General features: G+C 38.6%; 1 protein-coding gene and 1 non-coding gene across 5 annotated transcripts in view; both read left to right on the top strand.

The window, feature by feature from the left end:
* EXOC4 (exocyst complex component 4) overlaps positions 1 to 16,496 on the top strand; it is a 754,775-nt gene that overhangs the window by 513,924 nt on the left and 224,355 nt on the right. For 2 of the 4 annotated variants that reach the window (XR_012002626.1, XM_026010860.2), the window contains exon 11: positions 13,686 to 13,905. Coding sequence is in view for 2 of the 4 variants with exons in the window: in XM_026010860.2 (XP_025866645.1) it covers positions 13,686 to 13,905 (220 nt within the window). In the remaining 2 variants the exon portion in view is untranslated. Of the gene's footprint in view, positions 1 to 10,905; positions 11,002 to 13,685; positions 13,906 to 16,496 lie in introns of all 4 variants that reach the window. The other 2 variants (XR_012002627.1, XM_026010859.2) reach the window with 2 other exon arrangements.
* On the top strand, positions 229 to 301 carry TRNAQ-CUG (transfer RNA glutamine (anticodon CUG)). Its single transcript has one exon. It is a non-coding gene; the product is annotated as a tRNA-Gln (tRNA).

Here is a 16,496-nt window from a genome sequence, read left to right as displayed (position 1 = left end):
AAACATAATATTACCATTTCTTAAAACATTAACTGTGTCCACAGTACTTGACAGTGTTAAGTGGTTCACGTATGATTCAAAGATGTCCTAAAGTACATTTGTACTCTGAAGGAGCTTAATTCTAAAAGGAGAGAGAAAATAAATAGGGAGAAAGGCACTAGCAGTATGTAATGAAGTAAACTATTTCAAATTAGTAAAGTAGCTGAAAGAGATCAGAGGCAGGGGAGGACCTGGTTGGTTCAGTTGGTAGAGCATGTGACTCTGAATCTCAGGATTGTGAGTTCAAGCCCCACACTGGGCGTAGAGGTTACTTTACAAAAATAATAAATAAAGAGATTCAGGAAAACTTTATGAGTGAGCAAGCTTTGAATTGGCCCTTGAAGGAAGGCTGTAGTGAAAATGGGAGCTTCTCAAGCCTCTACTCTAGCTTATATATACCACAGTTTGGAAAATGGATACCCTAGAAGTAGACCATATAGACATGATGAGAAAAGGCATGGGATTTTTTTTTTTTTTTTTAATGCAAGGAGTACACAGAAAGTCAAATTTGCTGGTGAGTAGCAGTGAGATATACTAGACTTATCTCTTGATACCTGCTGGGTACCAAATGCTGACTACAATAAAAAAGACACATTCCCTATCCTCAGGATGTCTAGAAACTAGCAGGGAATACAGACATGTCAACAGGAATATTTTGTGGACTCCACAGTATTATGGGCGCAAAGTGCAAAGAGCATTTTGTCCACCTAGACTCACAGGACAAGGCCTCCTGGAAGAAGTTGTATGTAAGCTAGTGACTGAAGGACCAGGGACTGCTGGGGAAAGGGTCTGGAGGGGAGTATCCTAGCAGGTGCGCTGGCAGGTGCAAAGACCTGGAGGCAAGAGCACATAGGATGCCCTGAGGAAGCTGCAATTACTTAATCTGTGCCTTGGTGAGACTAATATAACAACTGTACATTAGAGAAATTGGAGGAGGAAGAGACTAAAGTTGTTATATGGTTTTGTTTTGTTTTTTTTTTTTTTGAATGGTGGAAATACGAACTTTTTATTTTCTTGTTTTTGCTTATTCTCTTTTTTCCCCATAATTATCTGCAATGCTCATATACTACTGTTGTTCTCACAAAAGATTAAGAAAATCAATTCCAGTAATTTTTTTTTTAAGCTCAGGCTTTAGAATTCAGGAGACCTGGTCCAAACTTTGTTATGCCAATTCTTTGCTTGGTAATGCCTTGGGGTCTGAATTAGTTGACCATTTTGAGCTTCACTTTCCTCATTTGTAAAATAAGGGTAAAAACCCCTACTATATGGGTGTAACATAAGAATTAGGAGAAACAGCAACTGGGAAATTGTTTTAGGAAGGCCTGGAAAAGATATCACCTTACATTAAGTTCTGTCCATCCATCTACATCATCTGATTTTTGTTTTAAGATTTTATGTATTTATTCATGAGAGATACACAGAGAGAGGCAGAGACATAGGCAGAGATAGAAGCAGGCTCCTCACAGGGAGCCCAATACAGGACTCAACCCCAGGACCCCAGGATCATACCCTGAGCCAAAGGCAGATGCCTAACCACTGAGCCACTCAGGCACCCCTACATCATTTGATTTAATAAAAGCCTGGATTATGGTGCTGGATGTTAACAAATGGAAACGGGAATGTCCGTCCAGGCACTGGCACGAAACGAGTTGAAGTGGCGCCATTCCTATCATAGCTGTCAGTGATAGTCCCTGGGGCATGATTCTCTCACCATGGATGCTCCAGAACCTGGAACAGTACATGGCATAAGGTAGGCACTCCACAAGTACTTGCTTAAATGAATGAAGAAACGAACCCATGAATAAATGCATGAACTAAGAGGATGCATAAAGAGAATGCCTCTAAGTCTGGAAGCTACTTTCATGAGCAGCAAGGCTGAAGATAAGAGAGGAAGTAGTGAAAATGATTGTGTTTGAGCCCTGGTAACTGGAACAAGGATGGTACAAAAATAGAGAATCTAGAGGGAGAGAAATGAAATAATAATAGTGGGAGGGCAGCTATGAAGACTTCCATTTTTGAGATAATTTGAATTGTCAAAGGACATCCAGTTGAAAAAGCTAACAGATTACCAATACAGATCAGGGTCTTAGGGGAAGAAGTCAGAGCTGGAAATAAAACTTACTGTATCCCGAGAGAAATAATGCAGTCTCCGGTATGTATATCCAGATATTTGTATTTAGCAATGTGAAAGTTCTCTCATTCCATGCAAGCTTCCACTGTGTCAGCAAACTCTAGGGCTTTTCACATGGACTAATGTTGATTGTCCTCCCCCTACCAGCCCCCTTCCGAGTCCTTCCCCTAAGGGTGAACATTTGGGAGGCAGCAGTGTTAGAAGAGTCCACTGTCTAGAGTGGTGGTGAAGTCTAGCCAAACCTCCCAAGATCAAATCTTTGCTCCATTGCTTAGTAGCTGTTAGTACCTTGGGAAGGTACTTAATCTTTCTAAGCCTTCATTTCTTCTTCCAAATAGCATTTATAAAAGTATTCTTTGGCGTGTTTTAAGGAAAAAGTGAAGCAAAGCATGGGGTGGTTGCTTCAAACATTTTGGGCATATTATAAGCACAATGTAACTATCAACTAATATTTTTTCACTTGCTCGGTTTCATTGTACATAAAATGCAGACAGCAATAGTGCAGACCTCATCCCTCATCGAGTTATTGTGAGAATTACATAAAAGAATCCATATAAAGCTCTTCAATCAGGACACGGTAAGAGCTGAATTTTTTAAAAAATTTTATTTATTTATTCATGAGAGACACAGAGAGAGAGAGAGAGAGAGGCAGAGACACAGAGGGAGAAGCAGGCTCCATGCAGGGAAACTGATGTGGGACTCGATCCCAGGTCTTCAGGATCACACCCTGGGCTGAGCCACCAGGACTGCCCAGATGTAAGCAATTCTTAATAGAGCTGCTTTATGGAAGATTGGCCAGCTCCCTGTGTCTTACATTAGAATATCTAAGGCCAAACTGACGCGGAACCCCTAAAATATAAAATGTTTAAACATTACATGTAAGCTCCCAGATGACATGATAGACATTTTGTAATAAGTTGCTATTTTTCTTGAAAATTTTTCAAACAGCCTTATCTTTTGTAAAAAGAGAGAGAGAGAGAGAGAGAGAGAGAGAGAGAGAGAGAGAGGTTTCTTAACTATAAATAAGTGGAAGGGATTAAAAAAAAAAAAGAATTCCAGGCCTATTGGAAAAGCAGGGTTATCATTTTGCCTTGGAGTTTTAAATCAGTGGCCTTTATTTATTTATTTATATGCTTTTTTTTTTTTTCATTAAAAAAGAAGATTGCTTGATATTAAGGGTTAGAGTTTGGATTGCTTCAATTTTCAAATTATATGCTTAAAAAATTTAAACAGCTGTCATTTTAAAGAAGCTTACTTCATTTTACCTAAAGTGCTTTTCAGTCTGGAGGGAACACTTAAATGCAGGCACAAATCACTTGCAGTGTACTCGTGGTAAGATTTTTTTTTAAGTTATATTTGTTTACAAGCTTGCAGAGTTCAAATTTTGTAGATAATATTCTTTTCTCCCTTTACTTAATGATTTTTACCTCTTTTTTTCCCTCTAGTGCTAGGCATGAATTTTACTCATTACAAATAAGAGCACCCAAATCCCTTTTTATTTCATTAGTTCAGCAAATTGTCTCCTAGGGGTATGGGCTGAGGACATGATTGGGCTCAGCAATGATGAGCTTATTTTGCACTTTTACCCAGAAAATCTTTATATACAAAAGGCACAGATAGTAGTTACACTCAGCATGAACCATTACACAGTGTTGGGGGAGCCTCTTCCCGATGTGCCGATGACTTACTCCTATGAATTAAGAGGCAAATGCACTCCAAAGTGCATTAACCTTTATGGATTTTTCTTCAGTTTTCATGTTCCACTGATTTATGGTCTGAAATATGCCTGTTGCTGCTATTTCTGAGTGAGTCCCTTGTAAATCATTTCTAAATGATCTTTTTTTGAGTCAGATAATCCAAGTAAGTTGACTATATCTCCAGTCAATTCCTGTGAGCTTGCTTTTTGCTTTCTCCCTTTCTTCCCCTTTCTTTCTCTTTTTCTTTCTTTCTTTCCTTTTTCTTTCTTTCATTCTTTCTTCCTTTTTCTTTCTCTCTCTCTTTCTTTTTTTTTCTCCCTCTCTCTCTTTCTTTTCCCCAAGTTGTTTTAGTTTGCTCTATGCCTTAAATGTCACATCTGAGAATAAGTGAATGCCTAGAGGAATCTGTCTTAAAGGAGCCATGCTTGCCAGGCAGACTCTGTGCCTACTGAGCAGTTTCTGGCCTTTTGTGTGGCTTCAACTCAGGTTTGATTCTGAAGGCCCATTTACCTTAGTACTCCATCTAACTGGTTACAGTTTTTTTTTTAAAGGTTTTATTTATTTATTCATGAGAGACACAGAGAGAGATGCAGAGACACAGGCAGAGGGAGAAGCAGGCTCCACACAGGGAGCCTGATGTGGGACTCGATCCCAGGACTCCAGGACCATGCTGAAGGCAGGCACTAAACCGCTGAGCCATCCAGGGATCCCTAACTGGTTACAGTTCTTTGTACAAGGATAGGCTCATGCCTAGGAATGGATTTTATTATGGATTATTGATTGCTATCTTGTATACAAATCAAGCATGGCAGGGATTTTGAGTATACTGTGCTCTCATAAAAATCTACTATTTCTCTTAGAAGACAGTGTGGAGAAGTGTCATCAGCACACAGGACTCTGTTATCACTACTCCTTGGCATCATTTTCCATGGGCCCATATTTCTGCAGGGAAGTTCTGCCTTTGTGTTCAATGTTCCGTTCTCTGTGTGTCTGAAGATTATTTCTATTTCGTGGATTGGGGGGGGACCATAATTTTATGTTGTCTTTCTAATGCCTGTGTTATCCATGCTATAGGGTTGTTGTTACTGCTGTTGTTTGCATTTGTGCCGGAAAACCAAAGCACAAAATCAAAGGTGCAGATTTCAGAAAATTCAGATTCAGAATCCTGGCTTTTAAAAGCACAAGCATCTCATTCCATGTCTCTCACATGAACCGTGCATCACTATTGATTGCTAAGTTTTTAATGTACACATTTATAAATATCTGTGTCATGTGGTATTATTAAATGTGCAAATATTAAATGTGACAGTAGAGTACCACACAGTGAGCATGGTTAAGTATGCGTGAGCATCTAAGCAGACCTTCTTCAGGCCTGTAAATATCATGCAACTTTTCACATAGAAACTTTGGACTAAAATGAAGAAGATGGCTCAGATTTTTTTTAAATGGCTTTAAAGCTATTTTTTAGTGAAAGAGATTCAGAGATTCTTGGTGAAGGTAAGCATGGTACATCTCTGCAGAGCATCTATATTGGAAGGTACATTAGTAGAATATTATGATAATGCGGAGAGATTGAGGTGGTCAGAGGGATAAATCCCTCTACACATTTCTGCTGGTTCCATTACATGGGATCATGAGAAAAATCTTCAGCCTTTCAGACGAATATTTTATGTGCATTATGCAGCCTAAAATACCAAAACCATATGTGATCATATATCAAAGTGAAAAGAATTAATATATTGTATGATATAGATTATATACAAATGTATACATTAACTGTATACATTATATATAAATGTATTATGTATTATATTTATTTATATATAAATGTATACATTATATTGTGATTAGCAATAAGCTGACATACTGTTCATGGGATAAACATGACTGAATTTCTTGTGCCCCAAAAGCCAGGCAAATATGAATTTTCTGAAATATGTATGTCTGATTTTGTGTTTTGGTTTTATGGAAAAATGATGTTTCCTCATGACTGTGTTTAAGTTATACGTTTTTGACAATATCAGAGAAGTGATGCTGTACCATTCTCTATCTTATTAGGAGGTACATATCAGCTTGTCCCATTGCTAATAATATTGGCCGTAAAACTTAAAAAACTCACTAGAGCGTGAATGGTAGGAATACATATTTACTCTGAGTAACTACTTTTATTCAAATGAATAAATATCATTACTCCCATTGCAACTTCTAAGATATAATATAGGCCTTCCATGTTCAACAGTATTTCCAGCTGGTAGCAGCCATAATTCTGGGCTGAGATAAAATGGAAGAAATGGAGCTTTGCAATGAAACAATTTGTGGCAGGGAGGCTGGATCAACCATGGAGCTTGGGAAGCTTGAGTGAGATTTTAATTAGTTTATGATTTTCCTGGACAGAAATCAAACCAAGATAAAAAATTTGAGAATACTACTTCATGTATAGGTAGTATGTGCTCATGTATGCACACAGTTGCTATAAGAAAGAGCAAGTTTAAAATATAGGTACTGCCTATGGCCATATTTTAGGAGGCCCCGTAGTTGACAGTGTTTTGAAAAGAAAACCTTTGTTTAAATATTTACAAGGGGCAATATTAGAATTTTGGAAATGAGATCCATACTTAAAGACATTCAAGTGCCATTAGAATCTGTTGCCTACTTGCATTTGTTTTTTGATTTATCCTACTTTACAGCCTTCGGTTTAGGAGACTGATCTGAATAAGGTTCCTCAAAATCCTGTTACTAGATGCTCTGCATGTGGCATTCTGTAGCTACTTTTTTTTTTTAGTCTCCTTCTCCTCCTTTCCATGTACATAGCTGTACCTGGGCTTTGTGTTTGCCTTCTCATCATTTACAGGATGGGAGTCCCTAGTGTGAAGGCACTTCACCAGATTAGATAATACCCTTTTGACAGGGTTCCATCTGTGTTCCATCTTAACTTTGAAGTGAAGTGTTTTCTTTCCTAATGAGATTCTTTTTGCTGTTAAAAATTCAGTGCTTTTTTACTTCCATAGAGCTGATTAGGAGCATTGTTGGAAAAACTGAGCTTTTTGATGATTTGCCTCTACACCCTTGACTCTCTCTTCTGTCTCCCATTCAACAGACCAATTTTAAAGTACTTACTAGGTAAAAGGAGCCATGCAATACATTGTGGAGAATCTAGGGGAAATAAAATGTCGAGTTGCCCATGAAAAATGATAAGGAGCTTCTCCCAATAACTTGTGGTGGTAATTCAACAAAACCAAAATGGGGATCCCTGGGTAGCTCAGTGCTTTAGCGCCTGCCTTCAGCCCAGGGCATGATCCTGGAGTCCAAGGATCGAGTCCCACGTGGGGCTTCCTGCAAGGAGCCTGCTTCTCTCTCTGCCTGTGTCTCTGCCTCTCTCTGTGTGTGTCTCTCATGATAAAATAAATAAAATCTTTAAAAAAAAAAAAAAAGGCAGAATGAAGATGTTCACTGTAGGATTATCTATAATAAAACCAGAGGGTAGCATTCACATTCCCTAATAGATGTTTGGTTTAATAATGTTGTATTTATTAGTGTGATGGAATGAGTTTATAATACTCTGCAAAAGAGCAGAATGTAAAGTTGTGTCAGTAACTGTTTTGGTAGAAAGTAAAAGAAACAATGCTGGGAATGTGGTGAAGAACTTGAGAACCTTCCTTCAGTAAGAGGCAACTGTTAATACCTGGGGGGTGGAGACTTTTCTTCCTTGTTTTAATATTTTATTTGGACTTCTAGTCCAGATTCTTGGGAGGAAGGCATTGTCACAGAGGTTGCACCTTCGTTTCAGGAACTCCAGGTTGAAGTTAAAGGAAATGCTTGTTGTATTCAGTACTCCCTTCACAAAATTTCTTCTGAGAGCCTACTATGTGCTAGCCATAGAGTAAGTACCACTAGGCTCTGAGGATACAGGAGGAACAATTTATACTTGACCTCTGGCCACATGGGGCTTTGGTCATTCCCACATCAGTCTGTTCCTAAAATAGTCAAAGTATTTATTTTGTGGTCCAAATTGCCAATTATGGGCAGGCATGGGAAGGTGAAGGGGCAAGGTTAAAAAAAAAATCAGAAAATATATTGCTCTTGCCTCCTTGTGCCCATCTTATCAGGGTTCATGTACTGATAGCCACAAAAATAGTAGTGGTATTTTTGTGGTAGCCACAAAAATAGTAGTGACCAGTTAACCATCAGTTACTAGGTGCTACCTTCTGTACTGGGTGCTTAACTTTCACGTTCCTCCTTGAATCAGCAGAACAATTTTCTTTGATCCAGAGAGGCTAAATAACGTGCCCCGCAGTGTATGTTGGGGATTCAACCTCAGGGAAACCTGTTCTCAGTGTTCTGTTGGGGCCCCTCTGGTTCCCTCCTCTCGCCAGCGACCCTGAGTCTCCTTTCCCTTCTGGCTGCATAGGAGACTTTCTCTCCTGTGTCCTTCCTGCCCAGGAAAGGGCAGTTTGCTCATTTCATGTATTTGCTTCCCCTGTTTGATGAGAGTAAAAACGGACTGATCAGACAGCTGCATTTTTTCTTTTTTCATTCTCTTGTACACGTTTCATGCTTTCTGCACGGTGAGGGCCCGCACTGCCCTGGAAGCCGATTTGGACACATGTTGAATGGGTCCCCTTGAGGAAGAGATGACAGCATCAACCTGGATGTGTCCTTCTAGACTGATGTGCCTGCTGTAGGGATTTAGAGATTCATGTTGGAAAGAAATCATTCGGCAGAAAGCGATGGGAGCCCTGCCCCTCCATCAGTGCTGCTCAGAGCTGTTTCATATTTGGAGGACCCCAAAGGCAAATAAAGAACTAGGAAAGAAGAAATGTGGGTAATTTAGACCTTCTGCCACTGTTTAGGAGCAGGTTAACTTGTAAGAATTTGTTTCTAACAAATGATAAAGGTTTTGAAAATGTAGGAAGTATTTATCAGAAGACTCTTTTTCTGAGTCCCATTGAAAAGCATAAGGAGGGATTCTGATGATTGAGTCCCATAATATTAGAAAATTATGAAATGAAAAGGTCTTTGGTGTGGTTACTCATAAGCAAATTAAAAACAGTGGTTTTCGGGAGGCCTGTGTGGCTCAGGGTTGAGCACCTGCCTTCCGCCCAGGGCGTGATCCTGGAGTCCCGGGTTTGAGTCCTACATCAGGCTCCCGGCATGGAGCCTGCTTTTCCCTCTGCCTGTGTCTATGCCTATCTCTCTCTCTCTCTCTCTCTCATAAATAAATAAATAAATCTTAAAAAAAAAAAAAAGAAGCCTCATTAGTGTTTCTCATGGCTTTTCAATGTCTGTTTTCTTTCCTACATTCTTTGGCTTACTTTATCATTGTGATAATCCTATATGTATAAGCCCTCCCTTCCTTCTACCCTGCCATGTGCACGCGTGCGCACACGCATACACACATACCCCCCTAGACCCAAAGGTTAATGGAATGTTAAGCTGGTAATACGCAAGATTAACCATGATGTATTTATTTATTGAGTAAAGGAAACTCTTTATTAGGTCAAACAGCTACACTTAAAGAACATTATGCACCAAACTTTAAATGTGGTCCAATTAGAAAGCATTTTATGAAACACATTCTTTCGTATGTGTAGGTAATTTTTAAATATTTTCTAATTTAATTTTGAGTAGCTGATCCATTCAGTCTTTAAAAATTCAATGGTTACAAGAGCTCTTTTCTGTTTGCTAGCTAGGATGCTGATTCATAAATTGTTAAAAAAGGCCAATATGATCTTTTAAAAAAGTCAAATGATTATTAAAAGTTATAATGGAAGAGTCTGATTTCCGCTTCACTTCCAGACCCCACTCCATCCCTTCCTCCTACAGGTACTTCCTTTGGTTAGTTATTTTGTGAGTCTTCCTACGGTGTCTTTATAAGAAAACAAACAAATGAGGATATATAATTTTTACAGAAAGGTCAGTGTAATGAGTACTACTAAATATTGATCTGCAGCTTGCATTTCTCACTGAACAATTTATCTTGGAGATCTTTACACGTTAGTGTATTGAGAGCGTCCACATTGCGGGGTTGAGGTTATGCACAGTATTCGAATGTGTAGATACATGTTTATTTGTTTATTTGATTCATCCGTAAATGATGAATTTTTTTTAGTTGTTTTGTCTTTTGCTGTGAAAACAATGCTACACTGCTCTATGTAATCATATTTACTTATAGCTGTCAGAAGTATTTCCCACAAGTGGGATTTCTGGGTCAAAAGAAAATGCATTTGTAATTTTGAATGATGATGCCAACTTGCCCTTCAGAAGAGTTGTACTGCTTTTCATTCCCATCAAAAATGCATGAGAATGCCTCTTCCCACACTTATGCCAAAAGAGTATGTTTTCAGACTTTTGGAATTTGGTCAGTGCATGGATGTAAAAAAAAAAATGGCATCTCAGTGTAGTTTACTTTTCATTGTGTTCATTATGAACAAAATTAAGAATTTTTTTCTCATGCTTAATGGCCATTGTTTTCCTTTTACTATAGATTTTCTTTTCTTGTCCTTTGATCATTTTTTTCTACTAAATTGTTTGGTTTTTTTTCTAACTCATCTGTGATAGAAGTTGCAAATATATCTTTCCAGTTAATCATTCAGTTTTTGTCTTTACTTGATTCGATTTGATTTGATTTCCCTTCTACATTTTTTTCGAAGAAAATCTAAAATATAACACAGTCCTTGTTTGCATAGCATTGTGGAGCTGTAAAAAATCACCATGCAAAGCAATCTTAATGGGGAAAATCACAGTTGTTTCTCGACTTGAGCAAGTTTTTGCCAAAACATGAAAAACTCCCTTGCTGTCATTTATAAATGTATCCAAAAAAGAAAAAATAAGAAAACCAATACATGTTTAGCACTCTCTGACATTAGAAACATTAAGAAATGAAGTGTTTTGTTAAAGTCTTAAAGTAGTTTGAACAGTGCTTGTGCCTTCTTTTCATTGTGTACTTTATGATACACTGAGCATCTTTTCTAGGTGTTGGTGGAATGTCTTACTTGGGATAAGTCTGAATCTGCCAGCATTTTATTCTTTGCTTTTCAGTTTCATGAAATATCTTCAAGATGTGTGCAGTTTGGGCCACCTCACTTCCTCTGCGATGCCTTCATCCCTTTCATCACAAAGACTTTGCTTGGTGAGGTGAATAAGTTCACCTTCTCTCAGGTTGTGTTTGCCCCTGAAATGGGGGCAGTGTCAACATTCCTAGCTGTTTCTTCTGTAAATCTACTTACATTCTACTCAATTTCACCCCGAGTATTGTCACTGTTTGTTTTTGCTATAGTTCTATCCTTTTTTGGTCAATTCCCTCTTTTAATTATCCATTTTTATAAAATGCCTCATGGGTTTTTCACTAGGAGACAAGAAGACAACACAACTACACACTTTGCTGCCTGAACATGACCTGAATAACAAATAGGCCATTATCAACCACTGATAGACTTGGAAAGAAGTGACATGATTGATCCATTGAGCATGGTGAACATCAGTTATTTACATAGGGATTTCTGGATTGAGGAGGTAGCAGCAGAGTTTTCATTTTACGCCATTAGTCACAGTTAGTATACAAGTTAACTGGAACTTAAATCTTGTTTTTGGGGGACTGGTTTTATTAACTGAGTGGTAGGGACTTAAATTTGTGCATATCCAAACCATGCAAAGCAGGAACTTCCAGAATAAAAAAAGTGCATAGAATAACATAACAAATATGTTCATACTCACCTGTGAGCGTGGAAAGTTACTCACATTCTGCTGTCTATGCTTTAAGTGTTCGCAGTAAAGGAAACAGATCATGACAAATAAGGTTGAAGTTCTCCTTTGTCCCTACCTCCCTTCCTCTTTCCATTCCTTCCCTCCCCACGTACAGTCATCATGAATTAAAAGAGTATCATTTATTCTCTCTCTCCCCCTGCCCTTTTTCTTTTTAATTTGAATATAGTCAACACATGATGTTACATTAGGTTCAGGTGTACAACTTAGTGATTTGACAAGTTTATACATTATAACGGCACTCACCACAAGTGTAGCTGCCACCTTTTCCATTACATCACTATTACAATATCACTGACTGTATTCCTTATGTGACTTGCTCATTCCATCACTGGAGGCCTGTATTTGCCTCCCCGCCTCACTTACTTACTCCCCCAAATGTCCCCCTCGCAGCAACCATCAGTCTGTTCTCTGTATTTATAGTTCTGATTCTGCTGTTTATTCATTCATATTTTTTAGATTACATTTATGAGTGGATCATATGGTATTTGTCTTTCTCAGTCTGACTTATTTCACTTTCTAGGTCCATGCATGTTGCCTCCTATGTCACAATCTCATTCATCTATAATGGCTGTGTAATACTCCATTGTATATATAGGGGCACCTGGGTGGTTCAGTCAGTTAAGCATCTGCCTTCAGCTCAGGTCATGATCCTGGGGTCCTGGGATCGAGCCTACTCAGCAGAAAGCCTTCCTCTTCCTCTCCCTCTGCTTATCCCCCTCTGCTCATTCTGCCTCTCTCTTCAAGAAGTAAATAAAATCTGTTATAGAAATTCCATTGTATCTATGTGCCACATTTTCTTTACCCTTTCATCTATTGATGGACACTTAGGTTGCTTCCATGTCTTGACTATTATAAGAATGCTGCAGTAAACATAGGGGTGCATATATCTTTCTGAGTTAGTGTTTTCATTTTCCTTGGGTAAATACCAGGGGGGAAGGGGGTGATTGATCATATGGTATTTCTATTTTGAATTTTGTGAGGAAAGTGCACACTGTTGTCCAGAGTAGCTGTACAATTTACATTCCCACCACTAGTGCACAAGTGTTCATTTTTCCTCACATCCTTGACAACATTTGTTTCTTTTTTTCTTAATTTTAGCCATTCTAACGGGTGTGAGGTGTATCTCATTGTAGTTTCATGTAAAAGAATGAAACTGGCCTATTTTCTAACACCATACACAAAAATAAACTCAAAATGAATTAAAGACCTAAACAGGAGACCTGAAACCATAAAATCCTAAAAGAAAGCACAGGCAGTAATTTCTCTGACATCAGCTGTAGCAACTTTTTTCTAGATATGCTTCCTGCGGCAAGGGAACAAAAGCAAAAATAAACTATTGGGATTATATCAAAATAAGAAGCTTCTGCAGAACAAAGGAAACTATTAGGAAAACAACAACAAACAACCTACTGAATGGGAGAAGGTGTTTGCAAATGACATATCCAATAGAGGGATAGTATCCAAAGTATATAAAGAACTTAAACAACCCAGCACCAAAAAAACAATCGTATCAAATGGGCAGAGGACCTGAATAAACATTACAAAAACATACAGATGACCAACAGCCATCTGAAAAGATAACTTGACATCACTAATCATCAGGGAAATGCAAATCTCCCTTTTTAAAACACATTTCTGACTACAGTTATTAAGGCCTCAGTGAAATATGCAGTATTTGTGGGTGTGCTTTTAAATTTGCATTATAATTTGTTTTCTGTTCATCATGCCTTCCTTTGTTTCTTATATTCTTATTTCCTTCTTGAATTAATACAAATATCTTTTGATGTCTCCCTTTTTTCCCCCCTAGTGTAGAAGTGGTATTTTCTATTTTGTCCTATTTTTATTCATTTAGTGAAATAACTTAGAAAAATAAAAGCAAATAGTAGACAAATGATAAAGTGATGACCTGTTCTTGTTAAGAATGCTGCGAATTTCCCCTCACCTCTTCATAGAACAAGAGGCCAAAGCCTAGAAATACCCATATGTGTTTTGTGATATTTTCAGGACTATTTTTCTGGTGTATTTGACAACCATTTTCTTCTGCTGTCCTCCAGATTTATCCAGGAGATTGAGCATGCCCTAGGACTTGGCCCAGCCAAACAGTGCCCTCTTCGAGACTTTCTCACTGTGTACATCAAGAACATCTTCCTCAATCAAGTCTTGGCAGAAATCAACAAGGAGATTGAAGGAGTCACCAAAACATCTGACCCCTTGAAGATCCTAGCTAATGCAGACACCATGAAGGTGATGGGGGTGCAGCGGCCTCTTCTGCAGGTAATAATATACTTTGTATTATTTTTATCAGCAGTTTTCATGGACTTGGCAAGAAGCACAAATTAGAAAAAGAAGAGAAGAAAAATTACCATCTGTTTCTATATTCACCAGAGACAAAACAAGAGGAAATAAATTAAACCGGCACTAGGGAAATTTAGAACTAATGTAGAGATAATGGAAATTCCTTCAGATCTTTAAGGAAAGGTGATTGGCTTTGCATAGGGAAGATGGTGAGTCTATTAACATGCAGGCACCTCCTCCTTATTTGCCTGGAACTTGTCCTGAAAGGGGTTCCTTTTCCCCTGCTGTATGTACCAGGAGTAGGAAGGACTTCAGGGAAGAAAATTACTGTGCCAAACCTCAACTACCAACAAGGAAACCCTTGTGCCATTTTACGGCAGACTTAACATAAAGAAGTACGCTAGCTCACAGCAAATTTGAACCCACCAGCAAACTGGCCTTTAAAAGTCAGATCATTTAATTCAAGATCTTGTTAATATTAAAGATTTTACTTTGACTATATAAGGAAATGGTGTCTAGGCAACAGAAATGAAGTAATTTGTTAGTAGTTATTTGGATTTATAGGCTTGAGGTAAATTTATTTTATATCCATTTTAGCCAATGTCTTAGATGTAAGTATAAAACCAAAGGAACATTAGCATGAATTTAAATTATACATGTACATTAACTATTATTACACATATGTACATTAACTATTATTACAATGTTTTTGTATCTTTATAGTATTTCTTCATTTGAGAAAATGGTGGGTACAATAGCATATTTTTATATAAGTTGCACAAGATAAGGATATCTCAAGTGTGGAAGACCTGAGCTCTTCGAAAAAAACTTATGTAAACCGAAAGGAGTTATAGTTACTTTAGTGGCTTGCACTTACTGCCTTTTTTTGTGTGTTCCTTGGTTTTTGAGTTAATACCAATGCTAGACTACTTTCTTAGGCAAGTGTTCTAGTTATGAGCATTCTATTTTTTTTTTTCTTAAGATTTATTTATTCATGAGAGACACAGAGAGAGAGGCAGAGACACAGGCAGCGGGAAGAGCAGGCTCCCTGCGGGGAGCCTGATGTGGGACTCAATCCCAGGAACCTGGGATCACACTCTGAGCTAAAGGCAGACACTCAACTGCTGAGCCACCCAGGCATCCATGAGCATATTTTTTAGGAGCAAACTCTTCTGTGGTATTGAGAGACCAGAATAGAGGCTTCTCCCAGAGCTTACATAATAAGAACATCATACCTGGGAAAGCATTCATTTGGATCATCTGGGCCTGTGTGAGATCTGTTCCCTGTACAGGATCTATAGAGTATGGGATGCAAGGAAGCGAGAATGGCCGAGCCATTGGTTTACTTGTCCCTCCCATGAATTACCCTTCCACGGGCTCTTTGCATGGCTGGGACTTTATCTCAGAGTCCCTGTTGAGATGTCACCTCCACAGGGCAGCTTTTCCTGACTGTCCTACCTAAGTACATCCCCTTCTCTTATTATTCTACACTCTTCCCTCCCTCCAACCCCCAGTCTAGTCCCAACACTGAAGCTGAAGTCCCTGGACTGTATCATCAAAGCTCCCTTTCCAGGTGATTTACTATCTGGTTCTGCCAATGAGAAGCCTTAGAAGCAAATTAGAAGAGGTGAGAGAAGAGAGATTAGGGCTGTTTCTTATCTCCTTCCTCTCCACTTTGGATTATTGGCCTGGCTCTGGGTGCATCCCTCTAGAGCCAGAGGTCCTGCCAGGTGACACCTGCTCCCTAGCCCCAGCTCCTACTGGATTCTGGTAATGTCATTTCTGCCCCTTGCCCTTTGATGACAGCTTTCTGTTATGACTAGTCCCTGGGCACCTCCCCATCCCTTGTTGCTTCTTTCAGTACTGTCCATACCTCTGTAATTCCACCTCTTTGTTAATGTTTCCTCATCTGAATCATCTGCATGGAATTCTCTTTTTTCTCAGGATCCCAAAGGAATCTCTCCAGTTAGTCACTATTTTAACTCTTTAGTTCTATTTTCATCTTAAACACAACCACCATACTTATTAGTTCATCAATTCTCTAGCTTTATGTCTTTTCCCAATAGAAGAATAGTAAGTTGCAAAAGCATAGTGCAGTACCAGGTAGCAAAAAGTAGTTTGATAAATAATTTATTGAACAAATGGATAGATGGATGGATGGGTAGACACAGTGGGTAAGTTTTGAGAGTCTGAAATAACCACAGAGTCGGTGTGGGACGATGAGAAATAGAAAGTGACAAAACCTTGTTTGTGTCTAGCTTTTGTCAGACCGTATAATTAACTTCCTCTCATTCAGAAAACCTTCCAGTATTTATGTCCCTGCTGTGTCATGCTCCCTGCTAGCAGTACAGAGCAACTTTAATATGCTTAGTGAATATGTGTAATATGCTTAGTGAATTCCAAAGAAAACAAAGGCAACGATGTACTATAGAGCATATCTGCGTACTAAAGATGCTGGTGTATTTTACGTTATGATTTTCAGCTTGAGAAGCAAAAACACATTAAAACTCATAACTAGTTGACTATAATCTGGGCCATGTCAGGGCCACACCTTGCCAGCTAAATGACAT

Source organism: Vulpes vulpes, chromosome 7, assembly GCF_048418805.1.
Source record: "Vulpes vulpes isolate BD-2025 chromosome 7, VulVul3, whole genome shotgun sequence".
Classification (NCBI taxonomy): Eukaryota; Metazoa; Chordata; class Mammalia; order Carnivora; family Canidae; genus Vulpes; species Vulpes vulpes.
The sequence above is the reverse complement of the archived record's forward strand: the minus strand, read 5'-3'. Positions and strand labels throughout refer to the sequence as shown.